This window comes from Barbus barbus (genome assembly GCF_936440315.1).
Source record: "Barbus barbus genome assembly, chromosome: 15".
NCBI lineage: Eukaryota > Metazoa > Chordata > Actinopteri > Cypriniformes > Cyprinidae > Barbus > Barbus barbus.
The window spans coordinates 26,210,934-26,234,381 of NC_136743.1; the positions used below are offsets into that span (position 1 = coordinate 26,210,934).

Genomic DNA, 23,448 nt, shown 5'->3' on the forward strand with positions numbered 1-23,448 from the left:
AAGTCTGTCCAAGCTCACTTTATGAGACCGGTAAGTGTCTTTTCAGGACATCCTTGGCATTAGATGGCAGACTCTCAGGAAAGTTCACATCAAACTCCACAATAAGGTCTCCTCTTTGTTCTGGGTTCTTTGGGAAGGGCAGTCCTTGTCCAGCAATGATCTTCCTCATGCCAGGTTTGATAACATCTGTTATCTTCATATTGCACGTTTTACCGTCTATCGTCGACACGGTGACAGAGCAGCCACACAATGACTATGAGCAAAGAAAAAAAAAATCAATTGTTAGTAAGACAAGAAATATTGGTTATACTTTACAATAATAACTTTAACTCTAAATATGCTATAAGAAAAAGAACACATAAAAGCAGTCTTGTTAGTATTTATAACTGCATAACTACTATTTAAATATCTAAATTTTACATTGTCATCCATTTATAAAAAATGATTGACTACGTTTTAATGGATGCCTTGTGCAAGATGCTGTAAACTCTGATACAGTAACTCTATAACTGAATTGGACCTGCTTTTAGATACGCATTCATTTAATTTAATTTTTCATCTTATTCATAGATCTTGATTCACAGTATATTCTTTACACTTTCTTCTTAAAATGACAAGCATCAGGACGGGAAGCTGGGAACAGAATGAAACTTTCACATTAAGACAGTAACCTGGGCAAATACCTACTATAATTCCAATTCATTAGTCTGCAGATATTGTGTGCAAAAATACTAACTTTTTCCCTTTTGTCATCTATATCCCATCCAACAGCCTGAAAGCATATTTTATTGGTTTGACGGCCACTCTGTGTCATGACATTTACAGACACAGCACTGTCTATCAATGATTCTGCCATAGATGTACATCTTGATGGCCCTGTAACAGTTTAAGTGGGCGAGCTCCTTTCTGGCATCTCACAACAGCTGATCGAGCTCATATTCCTTCCTGTCCAAACTGCATTATGTAAGAGACGAGATTTCACACAAAGAATTTGACATTTTTAGCTATGAAAATGTACAAAACCTTGCCTGCACAGATACATAGATCTATAGACAGTAAAAGTGTTTATATATTTTTTTTTAATTGAAACAAAATGCTACAGTAAAATAATGTTAATTGGCAATTTAACATTAAACTGTACTTCTTACATACTGTAATTTAACCTACCACAAATTGTGGAAAACTAGCTTGCATTTAACAGGTATACATTTAATACCTGTATGCTGAATTTTACTGTAAAATACTGTTTAAATTATATTTATTGGAAGTAAAAATAATGAATTACCATATAATTTACAAGGTGAAAATCTATATAATGTTCAACGAGAAATTTTTTTTGAAGTCAGATGGATGGATGAATGAATGGACAGATAGATTTAGAGCACTGCTGTAATTTAACTAACCATATATGGTTGAAAATTATATTCCATAAACTATTACTGTAAAATATTTGATATGCTTTTGGAAGTAAAAACAAACAATTACCATCTAATTTAGGTGAAAATCTATATTATCTATGTCAATATATATTGTCAGATGGATGGATAGATAGACATTTACAGTCAGTCACGGATAGATAGATAGATAGATAGATAGATAGATAGATAGATAGATAGATAGATAGATAGATAGATAGATAGATAGATAGATAGATAGATAGATAGATAGATAGATAGATAGATAGATAGATAGATAGATTAATTTGTAAGTGGCTTCTCTCACCTGGCGCAAACTGACCCGGACCGGGTACACGATATCAGACGCCTCTCGGCGAAAGTGGGCGTGGGGCTTGTCTTTAATGACAAACACAATATCGGCAGGAATAGTATTAGGCGATTCGTCACCCTCGCGTGGAAACGTGATTTTGGTTCCCTCTTTCCACCCACGCTTGATCTCAATAGTGAGGATTTTGTCCTCGTTTCTCAGAGTCCGACCGTCTGGATTCAAGCGCTTGCGTGAGATTTTCATGCGCTTGGTGCATCCGTGAAAGACCTCCTCCAGAGACACCCGGAGCTCGTGGTGGATCGCGGGGTCCTGTTTTCTGCGCGGCGGGCCGCCCTGGCCAACGTGCCGCTCGCGTGGAAATCCATTTATGTTAAAACTCGTGAATGAACCAAAGGGGTCATTTCCGTCCACCTCCATGTCATCGTCATCTCGTCCGTTGACTTTCCTGCCAAAAAATATCTCGAAAGGATTGGCTCCCCCGAAAAACGTGGCAAACGTCGCGTGAGGATCCCCATGGAAGGTGTAGGTGAAGTTGCCTCCTGGCCCGTCGGTCGCCCCTCCACCTCCTTTAAGTCCTGAAATGCACAGATTTAACAGAAAACACGTTTTATCTCTGGAAAATGATGTTAATGCCTGATGTTGAATTACTATGATGTTAAATTACTATGCATGCACTGCAGTATATGCCTAATTAAATAAACACACATAAATCATGCGCACGTCAAACCAGACCCAACAACAGAGGTGAGTTTCGACGCTTAAATACAGAACATATGCAGTCTTTTCCCGGTTTGAAAGAAAGTGTTGGTTGAGCACTGAAGAGGACAATAAACCATGACTCCATATGGTCAACTTTGTATAGCCTACTGTCCAGAAAATGTCCTGAGAATTCGTTTTCATTAATCCGATAAATTCAAGAGATTAGCAGACAGAAGGATTACGCATTCATATTTCGCTATTATTATGGATAGGTTATTATAAAAGCAAGCCTACCTTCTTCGCCGTACTGGTCATATATTTCTCTTTTCTTTGGATCACTAAGAACTTCATAAGCCTCCGCGACCTCCTTGAATTTCTCCTCCGCATTGGCCGTCTTGTTTTTGTCAGGATGCCATTTCAGAGCCTGTTTTCTGTACGCCTTTTTGATGTCGTCGTCTGATGCTCCTTTTGCGATTCCCAATATTTTGTAATAATCTTTGCCCATTTTCTCCTATGCAGACCCGGTTGGCGCCGCTTCCCGAGGATTCGTCAGTCTCTTGAAAAAGACAGTGAATAAATGCACCGTCGTGGCTACGGAGTCCAAACCTGCCTCTTTAAACCGTGATACAGATGAGCAGTTGATCCTGTTGTGTCTGTTTGGAGGCGGTTACTCAGCACTAAAGAGCTTGTGTTATTTTGCCCTCTTTAAATAGCCATTGCTCCCTCCCCTGAACCAGTGCAGCTCTGGAAGCAAAGTGTGCTTTCTAGAACGTAGCTGAAGCACGTCATTTCCTATCTATCTATCTATCTATCTATCTATCTATCTATCTATCTATCTATCTATCTATCTATCTATCTATCTATCTATCTATCTATCTATCTATCTATCTATCTATCTATCTATCTATGTCTGTCTGTCTGTCTGTCTGTCTGTCTGTCTATCTATCTATCTATCTATCTATCTATCATCTGACTATATCTATCTATCTATCTATCTATCTATCTATCTATCTATCTATCTATCTATCTATCTATCTATCTATCTATCTATCTATCTATCTATATCTGTCTGTCTGTCTGTCTGTCTGTCTGTCTGTCTGTCTGTCTGTCTATCTATCTATCTATCTATCTCTGTCTGTCTGTCTGTCTGTCTGTCTGTCTGTCTGTCTGTCTGTCTGTCTGTCTATCTATCTATCTATCTATCTATCTATCTATCTATCTATCTATCTATCTATCATCTGACTATATCTATCTATCTATCTATCTATCTATCTATCTATCTATCTATCTATCTATCTATCTATCTATCTATCTATCTATCTATCTGTCTGTCTGTCTGTCTGTCTGTCTGTCTGTCTGTCTGTCTGTCTGTCTGCCTGTCTGTCTGTCTGTCTGTCTGTCTGTCTGTCTGTCTGTCTGTCTGTCTGTCTATCTATCTACCTGACCATTATGTTGTCTTGCTGAATATAATATATATCTATGTCTGTTTACCTCTCTCTGTTTTGTCTTTCATTGTATGTTGATTAAAGAAAGCCTGCTATATATTTCAAATATGAATGATCAGTATGCTTACTGCGGGTCAGATGTAACATTTCATTCCAAAATTAGCTCATGCTGCTTCATGCAGTAGCCTTTATAATGTCCTTTCAGTTTTTGTGCTTCATATATTGTCTCCCATCAGGACAATTGAACCCAATCTATCCTTCAGATCACTCTAAACCTTTAGACTAAAATAACAGTAATAAAACTAAACAACAATAATAATAAAACTAAACAATCGGCCTAAAGGTCAAACCCCTTGTTATCTTCAGCTGTTCTAAAACTGCAATTCTACATTTGTGTTGTTGCTATGGATGCAGGTTATTAGTCATTTTCTGAAAATAGATGGAAAATATGAGATAATAAAAGGCACCACTCTAAGAATAGTAGTTGAATCTTTCATTGACAGGTGGCAGCCTGCCAGAAAAAGATCCAGTTTCCTCCCCATCCCAACCTTCTCCTCTCTCAGACCTGTGTATACTTGAAGCAATCTTTGAAAAAAATATTAGATAACGAGTCTAATAGGAATACAACATAAAGGAAATAACCAGAAATAACCACGTTTGGTCTGTAAACAATATTGACTTTAATAATCCGCACTGCTTCTCCATATAATAGCCCCACAGTTCCATCTGCTGGTTAGCATCGGTATAGCATGAACTTGAGATGCTGGGATTCAGCTGGACCACCGCATTGTACTCCATTCTCTGGCGAGAGATGACTCGGCGTTATCAGAGTAAATAAGGTGAAAATACAGTAATTCACCACTAATTAAACTGATAGATATTTCCCGTATCATTTAAATACGATCTTTTTTTTGTCTTTTACACTAGATAGCCTAACCATGGATCACTTCCGCGGCTTGTTTGATAAACTCGACAAGAATAAAGACGGCTTTGTATCTACAGAGGAGCTGCAGAGTGAAATGAGGAGGATAGGCGTGGAACCAGTTTGTGAAAAGGTTCAAGTAAGACAATTCTTTGGAATTACATTCTGATACATTTATAGAGATGTAGCCAAAAGTATTCATTCTTTCATATGTATCTGGATTACATTATTGTCAGTAGGCTTAATATGATTCTTTCGTTTAGGCTATCATGTCCAGTTATGACCAAAATGAGAATGGACGTCTAAGCTATCAGGAATTTCTCATTTACATGATGGACAAAGAGAAGAAATGGAAAATAGATTTTCATGCCCTTGACAGAAATAAAAGTGGTAAGCTGTCTGTGATAAATATTATCCATATATTCTGTCTGAAACTGGTCTTTGTTTAGAAGTGTAAAATGTGCTCTCAGCTCAAAACAATACCAAGAAAGTGGCAAAACTTTATTATAAAATCTTTCCTTTGAACAGGGGCTATTGACCTGGAGGACATAATGTCTCTGTTTAAGGAATTAGGTTTGGTCATATCAAAACCAAACGCAAAGCGGATCATTCAAATGTAAGAGGCCTGATGATGTTAACTTTACATTTGCAATATTTTATCCTTGATATTTGTCACAAGCATCATGCATGTGTGTAAGATGAGGCCGATACTTTGACATATGTGACCTTGGAGCACAAAACCAGTCTTAAGTCGCTGGGATATATTTATATCAATAGCCAAAAATACATTGTATGGGTCAAAATTATCGATTTTATGCCAAAAATAATTAGGATATTAAGTAAAGATCATGTTCCATGAAGATATTTTGTAAATTTCCTACTTTAAATATATCAAAACTTTATTTTTGATTAGTAATATGCATAGCTAAGAACTTCATTTGGACAACTTTAAAGGTGATTTTCTCAATATTTAGATTTTTTTGCACCCTCAGATTCCAGATTTTCAGATAGTTGTATCTCAGCCAAATGTTGTCCTATCCTACTAAACCATATATCAATGGAAAGCTTATTTATTCAGCTTTGAGATGATGTATAAATCTCAATTTCAAAAAAATGACCCTTATGACTGGTTTTGTGGTCCAGGGTCACATATACAGGTTTATGTAAATCTCAAAGAGACTTTGTTATCTGACACAGTTAAAGTTAAATGCATGACATGCATGTATTGATTATGTTATTAATAAATTAGATTATTAACGTTAATTTGGATTGTCATTAGGATGGATAAAGACAACTCTATGACGGTGGACTGGGAGGAATTCCTCCAGCACGTTATCATTAACCCAGCAGAAAACATTGGAGAGTTGGTATCTTCCTGGAAACATAGCCTGGTAAAATCCCGCTTTTAAATACTTACAAAAACCAAATAAAAAAAACGTAATACTTCACCTAAAAGGAAAATTCTCTCAATATTTACTCACCCCCTGTGCCATCTCTGTTGTGTAAGACTTTATTTGTTCTGCATCCAGCATTTTAGGAGAGTTCCCTCCCAAAAGTGATTAAATCACCTCAGCATACACTAGTTAAACCACTGGAACAACATGAATTATGCCTTTATGTGCTTTTTGGAGCTTCAAACTTTGTATGCAGACTTTGTATGGAGATTTCAATCTAAAAAAGTTGTACACGAGTGTAACAAAGTAAATGGTGAAATTGTCATTTTTAGCTAAACTGTTACTATTGTGCACGTATACATTTAATCTGCGCTGTTCATAAGCAGGTTTATAAAGGGATGTTGTGTTTTTAGGTGTTTGATGTCGGAGAGAGTCGCTCTATGCCTGTTCAGTTAACCCAGCAGGAGACTGACCTGTCTATCTGGGGGAACTTTATATTGGCCGCAGGATTGGCAGATGCTGTGTCCAGAACTGTGACAGCACCAATAGACATGTTAAAGACACGACTTCAGGTAGTTTTTGTTAGTCATAACTAAAAAAAAAAAAATACTACACTTGAATTCACTTGAATGTATTTAAGGCTTTTCACACTGAATGCTAGAGCTGTCATGCTAGAGCTGTTGTGTAAACAGGCCAAGTCCTGCATATGTCCCATCAATGACACTGACACTGCAAATATGCAAATAAGAATCGAATAGGATAGGAATAAACGTCAGCTGTGAAATGTCAGCATATCAATACTCAGGATTAATTGTAAATCCTATAGAGATGTAATTGTAAAAGATAACCCAAGTGTTTACCCAGGGTTCAGGATGACCCAATCTTAAATATTTCAAAAGCGAAAAGCCATTTTGATTGTAAAATCAAAAGAAATAAAGTATGATAAAGTAATAATAATAAATAAATAAACACCTACAAGAAATGATGATGACTTGTTAATATTTTTGTTTTATTTTACCAGAAAAGTAAAAGAATATACATTTACAATTTACGTGTGCATATAGGCCAGACAACACGGGTAAACAGGGTGAAAAATTTTACTAATAGAGACTGTCAAGCTTCCCCAGCTGATTGATTTCCTTAAGAATTGCAAGCATTTGTATTACAAGTTTTCTGAAATGTTTAAATGTGCAATTTGGGCATTTTCTAATTAAATATGCACACTGTAAAAAAAAATTGTTTCAAAAAGTTGTTTCAACTTGAAATAATTTGTTACCCCCGCTGACTTAAAATTTTTAGTTAGGCAACTTGGAATTTTAAGTTACTCAATGTTAATTTAAGGGACAACTGGAATATTTTAGTAGACTAAACTAAACATTTTAAGGCAGCGGGGGTAACAAATTATTTAACTATTTTTTATTTATTTTTTACAGTGCATTAATTAGCATTTTGCATACATTTCCAGAACAATCTGAACATTGCATCAAGCCAGGTTCAACAATATCATACAATATCATAAAGAAACACTAATTTAGAATTTTGCATAAAACATAAATGCATAAATGCAAGCATAAATGGCTGCCCACTGCTCCGGGTGTGTGTTCACACGGTGTGTGTGTGTTCACTGCTGTGTGTGTGCACGTTGGATGGGTTAAATGCAGAGCACGAATTCCGAGTATGGGTCACCATACTTGGCAGTATGTCACTTCACTAATAGCCTAACAGTGCAATATGCTAAACAGGTTTTTGGATCCAAAGCTGTGTCTCTGGGATTCCGAGAGCTGCAGACTGGAGGTTTTAGATCCTTGTGGCAAGGAAATGCTGTGAATGTTCTTAAAGGAACACCACAATCAACGCTTCAGTGCTTCATCTATGCCCAGGTGTGCCCACAAACACACACACATTCGCTCACTTGTACACAAATGTTCAAACGTTAATTCTTTATCTCACTGTCCTTGCAGATGAGGATGTACACTCTTGGCGAGAGGGACAGTCTGTCAGTCCATCAAAGGTTTGGACTGGGCTGTGTGTCAGGGGCCGTGGCACATGCGGTGTTCTACCCCTTAGAGGTATCACAGTGACACAACAGGTTGGAGTTCCTTACTGTTAGGTGTTGTTAGTGAAATGTTTGTTAAAGAAAGTGTGTACTTGTCATGTCTGTCATCATTTATATCTAGAAGGTGAACTTTTACAAAGAATTTCTCATGCAAAAACCAGTCAGGCAATAATCCTGGAAGTTTTTATCTCTGTGTTGTATTATTTTCATGCATTGTTACACAAGCATGTTGCCTCATATAGCAGCTAAATGAATGGCAAAATAAACTGCTACATTTAATCATCAGTAACGATTACCAAAAAGGAACACAAAAAGCATAATGTTTTTGTTACTTGTAATAAAATGTTAACTAAAAAAAAAAAAAAAAAAAAAAAACTTTAATTGTATTTTTGTACTAAAATAACAATAACTGATGTAAAAGTTAAGACAAGACACAACTAAAACTGACTGAAATTAAAATGAAAAAAATAAACATTCAAAATATTAATAAAACTATTATAATAGTATCTCACAGTTGCTAAAATGACATTGAGTTTGACAAAACGTTTAAAATATGAAATGTCATGTGCCTTGATTGCTAGAATTAAAGTTGTAATAAAGTCACAATTGCAAGATATAACATTTAAAGTCACAAGTATTACAAATAAAGTCATAGTTCTGAAACATTAACTCACAATTATGAAAAATAAAGAGTCAATTGTGAAATATAGTGACACTGTGAGATATTGTCAGCAGATAGAGACAGGACACAGAGGTAAGTGCAATACAATCAACAGGTTTATTGAGTAGTAGCAGAGCGGAATGAGATGAGCAGAATGTCCAGGTAAGCAGGCGGGGAATGGGAATGTCTCTAGGGGCTTATCTGAGTGTGAATGTCCTTTTTCCTTTTCCAGGGGACCCGGAGGTAACAGTGGAGTGTAGATAACAGGGATAGAAACACTGGAGCAACTGATAAGTAGACAAAAGGTAAGTGGGTCAGGTTAGTCAACATAGAAAGTTTGAGACCAGACCGTGAGTGAACGGGAGGAGTGCAGGGATATAGTGCTGCTGATTAGTGCTGACAGGTGACGGTGATCAGAAATCAGGGGATTGGGATCTGGTGAGTGTCGTTGGTGGAGACTGCGGTGAATCTCTGACAGTACCCCCTCCTCCAGGGGTGGCTCCTGATGCCCTATTACGGCAACGGGGTCGGCCACGGCCTCTGGGTGTGGGACGGTCAGGGTGGTTCTGGTGAAATTCGGCCAGAAGAGAGGGATCCAGCACATCGTCCCGGGCCACCCAGAATCTTTCCTCCGGCCCGTATCCCTCCCAGTCAATAAGATATTCCAGACGACCACCCCATCGCCGAGAGTCCAAGATGTCCTGCACCCTTTAGACTAGGGGCTCCTCGATCTTGGGAGGAGGAGGTACTGCAGGCTCGTCGGGTTCTGTGACAAAGGGAGAGACAGGCTTGAGGAGTGAGACATAGAATGCTGGATGGATACGATACCGTGCTGGGAGTTGGAGACGGAAGGTGACCTCATTTATCTGCCTCTCGATGGTAAAATGACCTATATAGTGGGGATTCCGCTTCCAGCAGGACAGGCGGAGATGCAGATCCCGGGTGGAGAGCCAGACCTTATCTCCAGGACGATAGACGGGGTGGCAGACCGACGGGCATCTGCATAGGTCTGGTGACATTGAGGAGTTTGAAGAATGCCTTCCAGACACGGGAGACAAACTGTGGCCCACTGTCGGAGACGACGTCTTCTGGGATGCCGAAGGTGCGGAAGAGATTATGGAAGAGGGCCTCTCTGCTGTTTCGAGGGCTGTGGGTAAAACCCGGATGGGAATTAACTTGCAGGCTTTGGAGAATCTGTCAACTGCAACGAGTATGCAGGTATAACCTTCTGACTTGGGGAGATCTGTGACGTAGTCGACTCCGACATGGGACCAGGGGTGACGTGGAATGGGTAATGGGCCTAATTTTCTGGCGGGTAAGTGATGTGGAGTCTTGGAGATGGCGCAGACTGAGCATCCACGAACGTACTGGGAGACATCCCGGGCCATACTGGGCCACCAGTACCGAGCTTGGAGGAGCGAGAGAGTACGCTGACTGCCTGGGTGTCCAGAGCCCGGGGAAGCATGCAGGGAGCCCAGAAGGGAAGTCCTCAAGGAAGTGGGCACATAGGTTTTGCCCTCTGGGCCTCCCAACGGAGCGGGTTCCGGTGATGGAGGTGATGCGGATCTGTTCATCCTGGGCCCACCGGATGGGGCTCACAAGGACGGCTGGAGGGAGTATGGGTTCAGGTGTGGAGGGTTCGTCGGGGCATGGATACGTGAGAGGGAATCTGCCTTGACATTCTTATCTCCGGGTCGATACGTAATGGAAAACTGGAACCAGGTGAAGAGGGCCCAGCGAGCCTGCCGGGGGTTTAACCTCTTAGCACTTCAGAGATATTCCAGGTTTTTGTGGTCAGTGATGACCGTAAAGGAGTGTTGAGCTCCCTCCTGCCAGTGTCTCAATTCCTCCAGCACCAGTTTAATGGCGAGCAGCTCCCGATTTCCAATATCGTAGTTCTGCTCCACTGGGGAAAGCTTCCTGTAGAAGTAAGCTCAAGGGTGGAGTCGCGGAGGCTCTCCGTGGTATTGAGACAGCACTGCTCCCACGCCGGTGGTGGAGGCAACCACTTCCACTATGAATGGGAGTTGGGTTTCGGGATGTGAGAGGATGGGAGCATTGCAGAAGGCCTCCTGGAGCTTCTTGTAGGCGGCTCAAGCTTTGGAGTTCCAGGACAGAGACTTGGGTTTCTGACGGAGCATGGAAGTGAGGGGGGCTGAGAGGAGACTGAAGTTCAGAATGAACCTCCGGTAGAAATTTGCGAAGCCGAGGAATCGTTGAAGTTCCTTTACTGACTGAGGCTGGGGCCAGTCCCGGATGGCTTGGGCCTTCCCCTGGTCCATCTGGACCCCATCCGCACTGAGGATGTAGCTGAGGAACTGGACCGTGGGGCGGTGGAACTCACACTTCTCGAGCTTCAGGTAGAGGTTGTGTTTCCTGAGTTGGCGTAGGACCTGCGTCACATTATGGTGATGTTCGGCTAGGTTCCTGGAGTAGATCAGGATATCGTCTATGTACACGATGACAAACCGGTGGAGGAACTCCCGGAACACCTTGTTCATAAACCCCTGGAAGACGGACGGAGAGTTGGAAAGGCCATACGGCATGACCAGATATTCATAGTGGCCTGAGGGGGTAATGAATGCCACTCGTTGCATTCCCGGATACGAACGAGGTTATAGGCGCTCCGCAGGTCCAGCTTTGAGAAGATGCGGGCCCCACGGAGTTCCTCGAGGGCGGCCGGGACCAGGGGAAGAGGATAAGGGAGCTTGACAGTGTGATCCTTGCGGGTCCGGTAGTCGATGCAGGACCGTTAGCCTCCGTCCTTCTTGTCCTGAAGCTCGAGGCCGCCGGAGAGGTGGAAGGGCGAATGAACTGTTGTTGGAGAGCCTCCTTGATGTAATCCTCCATCGCCTTGCGCTCCGGGATGGAATGGGGGTGTACTCGACTCTTGGGGAATATAGCTCCAGACAGCAGGTTGATGGCACAATCCCATGGCCGGTGCAGTGGTAACTTCGTGGCTGCCTGTTTGCTAAACACATCCTGGAACGCTAGGTAGTCAGATGGGATTGTCGGAACCTCACAAGGTTTGGGGCTCTCCACTAGGGTGGAATGAACTTGGAGTTTCAGATTCCTAACCAGGGGTACAGGGACGTTGGAGAGACAGTTTTGGATGCAGGTTTTATTCCATCGGAGGATCTCGCTGGTATCCCATCTGACTTCAGGGGAATGTGGAGATAGCCAGAGGCGTCCCAGGATGATATCGACGGTGGTCCCTCCAGTACCAGAAAGGAAATCCTCTCCCGATGAAGACAGCCTACTTGCAGAGTGATCGGCGGAGACCGGAACTTAATGTGCCCACGCGGTTTTCCCTGTATGGTCTGGATCTTCAGCTGGGCCTGTCTCTGGTGGGGTAAATCAAGCTGTTTTAGGAGGGCTTGTGAGATGAAATTGCCTGAGGATCCAGAGTCCACGAGGCCAGGTACTGAAATTAAATGACGTGGTTATTTTAAAAGGACTAAAATCATAGTCATTTTCATCAACAGGACATGGAATTCATTCTAACTGACTTGTAGTTAACGTTCACAATTACGACTGATTAAATCAACACTAATTTGCTGACTCATTTTTTAATTCTTCTAATGGCAGGTGTTGAAAGTTAGACTCAATCTCCAGCCTGCTGGTACCTACAATGGAGTTTTGGGATGTGCCAGGTTGATTTACCAGAACGAGTCTGTGTCAGCTTTCTACAGAGGATTCAAACCCAGCATACTCTGCATGATACCTTACGCAGGAGTGGAATGTGCAGTGCATCAGGTAATTCAGGGCACTGGACGAGGTACCGTATCTAAGTAATCAATCAAGAAGAGACAAACTGCTTTTACTTTCGGCCAGTGTTATTGCTGAATAGGCAAACTGCAAGCTTTACTTTCTTAACATCCTAAATTATACAGCTGTAAGTGTCATATATTACCTGATTGTACATAAAATCATAAAATGTTAATTAAAGAACATTGCTAAAAGTTTAAAACTAAAAATCTTAGTGTGTGTTTTATTATGTGACATTTTGTACCATTAATTACCAGCAATTTCATTTGTATTATTTTGTTTTTATGTTTTATTTTTTATTATATGGAATTATTTGTATCAATGAAGAAAATATTATACTAAAATGTGCTCCATGCAAAACCATCTACATTAATAGATTTTATTCAATAATATTTGACATCCTTCATCTCAGCTTATATATATATATATTAAGGTAAACCTGTAAATCCAAATGTAGTGGTTATCAGATAGAAATAGCTCATTAAGAAATGCAGATTAAGACCTTTTTACATGCTTGATGATTATTACTAAAATGCTCAAAATTATACAGTCTATTATGTTGTTACCATTTTGAAAAAAATATAAATATCAGTTTACATATTTGTCATTAGACCATTGCACAAAAAATAGTGTAATTTTACTAAATATAGCAGCCTTTAATACTGCACTGTAATAATATAACAGTTATTGCCACCACTACATTGATGTGCAAGTAATAAAGAAAATTATCAATTATAATGACTAATTTCAATCAACTTAAATTTATTTCACTCAGTCATTAACACGAAACCTTTCTTCTCTGGCAGTCAATTATGAGCTGGGTGAAACAGGATCCAGAGCACTTCAGTGACTCCAAGCTCTTCCTCTTCAGTTTTGCAGCATTTGCATCAGGACAGGCCACCAGTTACCCTCTCGCTGTCATCAGAACACACCAGCAAGCACAAGGTGAACGTTAACCTGAACTGATGATAATTACTTGGATAAATATTTTCTTTCATCAACAAAAATAGAATAATGTACATTTTTATCTTCCTCATGTTAGAATATAGCTGTCAGTCTTGTTTTAGAGCAGTAAATACAGTTCTGTTCACATGCAATTTAATTTCTTTGCATTTTCAATGATGTTAAGGCCACCCAGTGTTATAGAAGTTGCTACTTTTTATACATTTTAGTCACTCTCTCTGTGGTAGCAAGCATTATTCAAAGGTTTGAGGGCAAAAACAGCAAAAAGCTTGACCTTCAGTTGTTCTTTCATACAGAGAGTATTCAAACCGGTGCTGTAAGCTCAAGAATAGTAAACATATAGAATAGTTCTCCTGTTAGTATAAATATAATCGCCTGTCCCAGGCTGTGCAAATGTGTTGTAAAGCATTTGTCTTGTGAATTTTTTTAGCATTTACTAAAAAATGATTTGATAACTGTTGTTTTTTCAGCTTTCTGTTCCAGCTCACAGAAGCCTACAGATGCTCTTCAAGGACTCTTTGGAATCTATGAGAAATATGGAGTCAGAGGTTTTTATAATGGAATGGGTGCTAGCTTTCTAAGAGCAGTTCCTTGTGCTTTACTGAATTACACCCTGACCTCAAAATTTGAGACATTGCTTTCTTCATTGTTATAATGGATCAGGAATGATGCCATGAACCTTGTGTATATTTATTGTTTTTATTCCTTTGAATTACGTTAGATTACATATAGTCTTGGGCAGGGCTGTCCAAACTCGGTCCTGGAGAGCCGGTGTCCTGCAGAGTTTAGCTCCAACCCTAATTAAACACACCTGAAGCAGCTAATGAAGCTCTTACTAGGTATATTAGAAACTTCCATGCAGGTGTGTTGAGGCAAGTTGGAGCTAAACTCTGCAGGACACCAGCCCTCCAGGACCGAGTTTGGACAGCCCTGGTCTTGGGCGACCTGATATGATAACTTATGACTATGGTATCAGTATTACAGTATCATGTATTTGTTGAAAGGCTCAGATATCAAAAACTGAGCACAGTATCTGTATTGTGCATTCATATTTACATCACTGTATTGGGTTATGTATTTCACAGTTTACAATACGGTTTTTGCCATGAAATGTTAACCATGTTTCCAACCTTCCTGACATCAAAAAATCTTTATTTGCTTGCTGCTATGAACTTAATCAGTATATGACACTGGTGTTAAATTGTAAGGCCAACTCAGACTTAATAAAAACTGGCATTTCCTTTTTTTATTTTGCTTTATTCCTTTATATTTCCTTTTATGCTAAGCCCCAGATACTACTAAATTCCATTAACAGCCTTCCTGAATGTATGTGAATATTATTTCTACTGCGTATAAAACTTGTGTTACAATGGTACTCAGTCTACCCTATCAAAATCTGTACTGAATGAAAATCTACTTTTGGCAGTACGTTTTACAGTTTGTTCACAAAGAACTAAACCGGTATACTGAAAAGTAAGATGGGTAGAAAGATGCAGTGAGCTAGTGAACAAAGTTTCAAACTTATATGATCACATACAGTACTTGTAAATATTATAGGAATAGTTCTGCCAATAATGAAGATTCAATCATTGAAACAGATTTTTTTTTAAAACAAAAGTCAAATTATACTATTTAAAAAAAAAAATAATAATTTACAGGATAATTTCTGTAAATTATCTGACCTTGAAACTAAACTACAAATATCAGCATATTTTTGCCGTTGGGAAAACAAATGGACACAGTGGTACATGTAGAAAACACAGAGCGCTTGAACTGTGTTATTATTGTGTTTCTAAATATCTGGTCACGGCAAGTGTGTTTTATTATAATGTTATACAAATATTAAAAATAATGATAATAGAAACCATCACAGACATTCTAATGGTTTCCACTTATGCAAACATTACAAACCTTCAACTGTTAACTATTAAATCCATTACGAAATGATTTCCAGTTGTATGTTTTGGGCCAAATTCCATTAGGTTTAGTGGTTTCAACATACCACCAATAGAAGACAATAGTTTACCAGAAACCCAAAACCACAGGGACCAATAAAGTTTCCATTAATACCAATACCATTCCCATTATAACCATTAAAAAAAATCTGTGAGGGTTTCTATTGTTTTTTTTTGTTTGTTTGTTTGTTTGTTTTTTTTTCATAACAGTATCTTTCTTTCTTTCTTTCTTTCTTTCTTTCTTTCTTTCTTTCTTTCACACAAAGACATTTAAAGAGTGGTTCAAATAAATAAAAATAGGCCTATGGTTTCATATAAATAGTCTATCATTTAATATCAAGTAAATATATGTTTCCTACAATAACAGGAATGCCAGGATAGTACAAGAACCTTGTTTGAGAGGCCTTTTATAGGCAATGGTGCCCAAATATTCAATAATATTTAGCTAAACATCTGTTTTAATTGTTGCCAGCACCATGCAATGAGCAGTTTTTAGACACATACCTAAAACTTGATTGATAAATCGATCTTTCACCTAAAGGGCTGTCCTGACCCTCATTATTTACTGTATGCTTAATTGACCTTATCAAACGGGCTTTACCATAGACTGCAGTTAGTCTATTCCTTGCTTTGCCACAAGAGGACAGCATCCAGAGACCGGACTGAATTCATCTGGTGACGTGGCTAAGGTTACGTTCCACAAACATGGCGGCGCAGCAGAATGAAGTGGATGAGCTGTTCGATGTGAAGAACGCCTTTTATATCGGCAGCTATCAACACTGCATTAACGAAGCACAGAAAGTAAAGGTGAGTGTCCTGCAAATAGTCTTCATAAGACGAAAACGTTTCCTCAAGAGTTTTAGCTTTTAGAGTATGTCTGTTAGCTAACGGCTAATTCCTTATAGCTTCTATATATCACGTACGTATTTAAAGATTGTAAGTTAATTAACAAATGACAAACAACCACATATAACTGCTGTATATTTCTTTTAGACGTCAAGTCCAGAAAAGGATGTTGAGAGGAACATATTTCTGTACAGAGCTTATATTGCTCAGGTAAGTTCATCAGTCTGTTGTGTTATTGTTTTAATTTTGGAATAAACACTTATACAAATTTAGATCGATTTGTTTTAGATTATAGTTTTATGTAACTGTCAGCTACAATGTCTTTACCCGCCTGTCAGTAAAGATACACAGCTGTTTCATCTTTAGAAGAACAAACACAGTAAAGAATGTCCTTTTTTAATATAAAATCAATAATTAGGTGGTTAACAGTGATGATTTCTGTATCCTCAGAGGAAGTATGGTGTTGTACTGGATGACATGAAGCCCAGCTCCTCTGAAGAGCTGCAGGCTGTCAGGATGTTTGCAGAGTTCATGTCCAATGAAGGCAAGAGGTTTGTCTTTTTACCTTTATTATAGCAGACCATATATACAATATAAAATCTATAAACATACAGTTTAGCCATTTTTTCTGTCATTTAAAACATGTCCTTGTAAAACCTGCAGAAGCCTTGAATTACGCAAGAACTGATTCATGTATCTTATGGCCTAATCCTTTTTTTTAGGGATGCAATAGTGGCAGAACTGGATAAAAAGATGGCCAAGAGTTTTGATGTTTCCAACACCACCTTCCTGCTGATGGCGGCTTCCATCTATCTGCATGAGATGAACACAGATGCTGCATTACGTACCCTGCACCAGGGAGACAGTCTGGAGTGGTGAGTGTCCTGAGACTTTCTGGCATGGCATTGATTTAATCTAACAAAAATTGGATTACAAATCCATACTTTTTGTATTCTTTCATATTCATCTTATTGTATTTCTCTAATAGCATGGCCATGACTGTTCAAATACTTCTAAAGATGGACAGAGTTGATATGGCAAGGTGTTTCTTTTAATTTATTCATTTTTAATTGTTTAGTTTTGTATGTATGTACAGTATAAATGTTATGTTTTATTTAGAAAATATATGTAGTTGACAAAATATGTAATTTAATTTATGATTTTTTTGCTACAAATATAAAAATGAAACCTGCTTTTAGTTAATAGCTTTAAATATATTATTGTCATGGATCTGTTGTGTTGTTCATTGTCTCCACAGAAAGGAATTAAAGAAGATGCAAGACCAGGATGAAGATGCCACTCTGACCCAGCTTGCTACCGCTTGGGTCAACCTTGCAATTGTGAGTATTGATGTAAATGTGTAAAATTATTTTCTTGGACGTTCCTTGTCTAAAGGCTGTGAAACACCGTCATGGCTTTTTGGTCGATTGAGGATATTGAAATGGAGTTGGAGCCTTTGGTTGTGAGAGATCACTCTTATTGGCTGTTCAGCTTAACCAATCAGTGCATGAGAAAAAACAAAAACAAAAGTCTCTTCTCATGAGAAGACTCTTCTCATTTTACCTCAGCATTCCAATATGCAAATATTTACAGTGGGGCAGTAAGTATTTGATACACTGCCTATTTTTCAAGTTTTCCCCACTTACAAAGAATGGAGAGATCTGTCATTTTCATCGTAGGTACAGCTCAACTGTGAGAGACAGAATATAAAAAAAATCCAGAAAATCACATTGTATGATTTTTTTTTTATAATTAACTTCCATTTTATTGCATGAAATAAGTATTTGATCGCCTACTAACCAGCAAGAATTCTGGCTCTCACAGACCTGTTAGTTTGTCGTTAAGAAGCCCCCCTATCCTCCACTCATTACCTGCATTATTTGCACCTATTTGAACTTGTTACCTGTATAAAAGACACTTGTTCTCACACTCAATCAATCAGACTCCAACCTCTCCACTATGGGCAAGACCAAAGAGCTGTCTAAGGACACTAGGGAAAAAATTGTAGACCTGCACAAGGCTGGGATGGGCTACAGGACAATAGGCAAACAGCTTGGTGAGAAGGCAACAACTGTTGGCACAATTATTAGAAAATGGAAGAAATTCATGATGACTGTCAATCACCCTTGGACTGGGGCTCCATGCGAGATCTCGCCTCGTGGAGTATCAATGATCCTGAGAAAGGTGAGGGATCAGCCTAGAACTACACGGGAGGACCTGTTCAATGACCTGAAGAGAGCTGGGACCACAGTCTCAACGGTTACCATTAGTAACACACTACACCGTCATGGATTAAAATCCTGCAGCGCGCGCAAGGTCCAGCACATGTCCAGGCCCGTCTGCCAAAGACCATCTGGATGATCCAGAGGAGGCATGGGAGAAGGTCATGTGGTCAGATGAGACCAAAATATAACTTTTTGGTATAAACTCCCCTCGCCGTGTTTGGAGGAAGAAGGATGAGTACAATCCCAAGAACACCATCCCAACCGTGAAGCATGGGGGTGGAAACATCATGCTTTGGGGGTGCTTTTCTGCAAAGGGGACAGGACGACTGCACCGTATTGAGGGGAGGATGGATGGGGCCATGTATCGCAAGATTTTGGGCAGCAACCTCCTTCCCTCAATAAGAGCACTGAAAATGGGTCGTTTGCTGGGTCTTCCAGCATGACAATGACCCCCAAACACACAGCAAGGACAACTAAGGAGTGGCTCCGTAAGAAGCATTTCAAGGTCCTGGAGTGGCCTAGCCAGTCTCCAGACCTGAACCCAATAGAAAATCTATGGAGGGAGCTGAAACTCTGTGTTGCCCAGCGACAGCCCCAAAACCTGAAAGATCTGGAGAAGACCTGTATGGAGGAGTGGGCCAAAATCCCTGCTTCAGTGTGTGCAAACCTGGTCAAGAACTACAGGAAACGTCTGACCTCTAATTGTAAACACAGGTTTCTGTACCAAATATTAAGTTTTATTTTTCTATTGTATCAAATACTTATTTCATGCAATAAAATGGAAATTAATTATTAAAAAATCATACAATGTGATTTTCTGGATTTTTTTTTTATATATTCTATCTCTCAGAGTTGAAGTGTACCTACGATGAAGATTACAGATCTCTCCATTCTTTGTAAGTGGGAAAACTTGAAAAATCGCCAGTGTATCAAATACTTATTTGCCCCACTGTACATAATGGCATAGCCATCAGTGATGTATGCTTTTCTTCTAAATGGGTAAATTTACATTTGTTTGCATTTAAACATGAGTTGTAAAGTGTCAAATGATTTAGTTCTATAAAATCTCTGCATATGGCTACTTCAGTTTTTGCTGATTTGTATATTTTTTTTGTTGACTGGGAATTTAATGTTTTTCATTCTTCCTCTACCAACAGGGGGGAGAGAAATTGCAGGATGCGTTCTATATCTTCCAGGAAATGTCAGACAAGTACTCGCCCACACTGCTGCTGCTGAACGGTCAGGCTGCAAGTCACATGGCTCAGAATAAGTGGGATGAGGCTGAGTCAGTACTACAGGATGCTCTGGACAAAGTAAGAACCTGGATTTCAGCGCAGCAAATGTCAAGAAGTTTTGTCTAATTTGTCTAAGTTTAAACTGACTTCTTGGTTGAATCCAAGACCTTCAAGCTAAGCAAGCAACACAAACTCAGACTATATTACAAATGTTATCCTCAGGGTTCCTACGGGGTTTGGCAAAGTATGGAAAAAAGAAAGCAGAGTATGGAAACAAAATTTGTTTCCAGACTTTTAATAGTGAAGTGAAGTACTGCCAAGTATGGTGACCTATACTCGGAATTCGTGCTCTGCATTTAACCCATCCAACGTGCACACACACAGCAGTGAACACACACACACCGTGAACACACACCCGGAGCAGTGGGCAGCCATTTATGCTGCGGTGCCCAGGGAGCAGTTGGGGGTTCGGTGCCTTGCTCAAGGGCACCTCAGTCGTGGTATTGAGGGTGGAGAGAGCACTGGACATTACTCCCCACACCTACAATCCCTGCCGGCCCGAGACTCGAACCCGCAACCTTTGGATTACGAGTCCGACTCTCTAACCATTAGGCCACGACTTCCCCTTTTGACGCTATTTAGTTTTTTGATAATAGAAAATTAAGAATTTAATCAAAATAAATTTATTGTACAAGAAGTGAGGTTTCATGGCAGCTGTTTAGTGATTGCCAAATATGACTGAATTAATTCAAGGTGCACTTTTTTATTATGCAAAATGCAGGTTATAAGCATTTTGGGTTTCTTCACACTATATTCTTAGCACCGTTTTACATATCCTCAAGGACCTTTGCAAAAATAAAAATATACAGACTTGTGTGCGCATAATGAACTATTAAATTTAGTATATAGGACAATGCACACTGAGCCACCTGTTGTGCCATCAGCCCTTTTCGTGGTGTGGTTTCTTGGCCACCACAGAGTATGCGTTACCTTTAAAGTCTTGAAATATGGCATACTGCCCCAATGAAAGCCAAATCTTAACACTTTTTTTACAGTACCAGTCTTTTTATAGACCCTTGAACTTGGCAAATTTTATGCCGTCAGCCCATTTCGTGTCATGGTTTCTCCGCCGCCACAGAGGATGTGTTAAATTAGACATCAGGCCTTGATATTAGAGGTACTACTCCAAGAAAAGCAACATTTTGAGCAGGTAGATCTCTGTTAATTCATGTGCATCCATGCTCTCGTTTTATTCATAGTAAGATGGCAGTGATGCACAAAGGAAATGGGTTTTATAAAACTAGGAATTGTAACGTGTAAGCATGCAAAACATTACCATGCACGTGAATAGTTTCTCGAGGGCTCAAAAAAAGTTTCTTGTGCATGTAAAAGTCATTTTTTTTGGGACTCTGTATATTGTCACTTTGAGAAAATCAATGAACAAAATAAAAAATATTTACAAATGACTGTACTATATACCAAACATAAAGCTGAAAAATAATGCTCTATGAACCATTTATGTTAAATATGGCCTGAAAATCTACCGAGAGGTTTGGAAATTTGAGTCTGGAAAAGTATGGAATTTTGAAATGGAAAATGTGTAGGAACCCTGTATCCTGAATCACAATCTAATCAGGGCTTAATTTTTCTGCATGTCTCCTATGTTGACCTTTACAAGGCAGAAAATTGATTGCCTTGCAAGGAAAACAAGTATTTGTGGTTGAAAACTGGAATTACTATTGAAATTGAAAGCAGAACTCTTTAAGATGTGCTTCATATTGATTATTCAGTGAGCTGGCTTTGGTCCACTTTTAACTGCGGTGAAATGTCATGATTTGTCCTTTATCTTCTATAGGACAGCAGCCACCCGGAGACACTCATCAACCTCATTGTGTTGACACAGCATTTGGGCAAACCTCCTGAGGTGAACTTTATAAATATAAATGTTTTTAGCAGTCAGCCACAGAGGCATGTTAAGATTAACACTATAATCTGCATGCTTCAGTGTATGCGTAAGCATTTTATACCCCTGAGGAAGCATTAGTTATGTAAACGATAGCAGAGATGTTCATAGTTTTCTTTGTTTCTGCGCAGGTCACAAATCGATATTTGTCTCAACTGAAAGATGCACATAAGTCACATCCATTTATTAAAAAATATCTTGCTAAGGTAAGATTGTTTAGTGTGATACCGGACACCTTGTTCCGTTTTTTTTTTCTGAGAAGGCATTACTTGAGTAACTGTGAAAACATTAAGTACTAAGTTTAATAAAGACATCGTAAACTCATTTATGTTCCCACAGGAGAATGAATTCGACAGGCTTGCCATGCAGTACGCCCCCCCCAGCGCCTGAAAGAGCAATACCGTTTTAATTTGTCTCCTACAATACACCGCAATATTATTTCTCCTCTTTACACCTTTTCTATGCCTTTAAACAAAATAATATTCAACTGTTTGAGTTTTTTTTTTTGTCTGTTTTGACATGTACAAAAGCTCTACAAACATTCCTGTATGATGGTTAAATAAACATGTTTATCATACATAGTGTTGTTGTGTTATTGATATTGTTTTTGGAGGAACATCAACAATGAGAGCATCTAGCTGTTGGGAGAACATAGCAAGCTTTCCAAGGCTCGTGTGCTGGCCTTGCAATTCTACAAAATGAAAGGGAGCACTTGCAAATATATGCATACAATAAGAATAGAAATGGAAATTACTTCAATACATAAAATGTCTTATGGTTATTCCATGAATAAGAATATTGTCACCTTTGCTGAAATGTCCTCATCCAGCACCTAAACTATTCCTCCTCTGCCTCACAGAGTGTTTTCATCCACTGTTAGTATCAACATTTAGCACACCTCAGAACTGACTAGTTGTATATTTTGGTCACATCATTAGAAACAAGTGTGATCAGTTTTGAGTTGTGCATAAATGACAGCTGTGTAGCTGTGTTCATGGTGTGAAATGTGTTATAGTGAGTGAGAATGTGTTTAAAAAAGTGCAAAGTGTGTAACTAACTGAAATTGTTTTGCCAAAATAATGATTTATTCAATAGGTCTGTGTCTGAGCATTTGGCTCAGAGAAGGGGGTTTAGTGTTTTAGCAATTAAGAAAAAATCTTGAAGCATTCAGTTTATAATTGACAGCTTTCCCATCAGTTGCTCTCATGTATCCTGTAGATATCCAATCAAAATAACTGGGTTTCAAAGACAAATCAAGATTTGTATTTTATTCAAATGAACAAAGATGTGGCTGTGCAACCAACAAGGACGCCAAGTGAATGTTGTTCTTCATCATGAAATGTCTTTTAAAATATTTTATAAAATAAAACGTTTTATTAAGAAACACTCAATATTCTGCTTTAATTACAAATGTTTTTGTAATACCCCATAGCTCTTTGTACACCCATTTAACCTTAGACCTAAAGATGCTGGGGAGTGCGAGCTGCTCCTGTTTTCCATTTATAGTGTTTTCCAGGACCCTCCTTTCACGGTACACATATCACTACCCTTCCCTTTTTTCATGCTTAAGCAGCAGTGCTGTGCTTTGCAA

General features: G+C 39.1%; 3 protein-coding genes across 3 annotated transcripts; 2 read left to right on the top strand and 1 right to left on the bottom strand.

Annotated features, from left to right (window-relative positions):
• Positions 1–19: 19 nt before the first annotated feature.
• On the bottom strand, positions 20–2,929 carry LOC306880893 (dnaJ homolog subfamily B member 4-like; the record flags this gene model as incomplete). Its single annotated transcript, XM_079434699.1, has 3 exons — positions 20–253; positions 1,723–2,300; positions 2,719–2,929. 3 exons carry the CDS (start codon positions 2,927–2,929, stop codon positions 20–22), a joined length of 1,023 nt encoding a protein of 340 aa, XP_079290825.1.
• Positions 2,930–4,807: 1,878 nt separating this feature from the next.
• LOC306881802 (mitochondrial adenyl nucleotide antiporter SLC25A24-B-like) lies at positions 4,808–14,288 on the top strand (the record flags this gene model as incomplete). The annotated part of the gene is made up of 10 exons (XM_079436082.1): positions 4,808–4,930; positions 5,055–5,181; positions 5,320–5,407; positions 6,071–6,182; positions 6,599–6,757; positions 7,928–8,065; positions 8,147–8,254; positions 12,491–12,658; positions 13,477–13,615; positions 14,104–14,288. The coding sequence occupies 10 exons, from the start codon at positions 4,808–4,810 to the stop codon at positions 14,286–14,288; spliced, it is 1,347 nt and encodes a 448-aa protein (XP_079292208.1).
• Positions 14,289–16,055: 1,767 nt separating this feature from the next.
• On the top strand, positions 16,056–22,434 carry LOC306881286 (coatomer subunit epsilon-like). Its single transcript, XM_079435299.1, has 10 exons — positions 16,056–16,395; positions 16,582–16,644; positions 16,885–16,985; positions 17,157–17,309; positions 17,423–17,476; positions 17,693–17,774; positions 19,817–19,972; positions 21,750–21,818; positions 21,989–22,063; positions 22,197–22,434. Exons 1-10 carry the CDS (start codon positions 16,294–16,296, stop codon positions 22,245–22,247), a joined length of 906 nt encoding a protein of 301 aa, XP_079291425.1. The 5' UTR covers positions 16,056–16,293; the 3' UTR covers positions 22,248–22,434.
• The last annotated feature ends 1,014 nt before the right edge of the window (positions 22,435–23,448 follow it).

Excerpts from the sequence above, each read along its gene's own strand:
- LOC306881286 (XM_079435299.1), top strand. The coding sequence starts at position 16,294 with ATGGCGGCGCAGCAGAATGAAGTGGATGAGCTGTTCGATGTGAAGAAC. Across the intron at positions 19,973-21,749 it reads TACAGGATGCTCTGGACAAA|GACAGCAGCCACCCGGAGAC; the intron begins GTAAGAACCTGG and ends TATCTTCTATAG. Across the intron at positions 22,064-22,196 it reads TTAAAAAATATCTTGCTAAG|GAGAATGAATTCGACAGGCT; the intron begins GTAAGATTGTTT and ends ATGTTCCCACAG.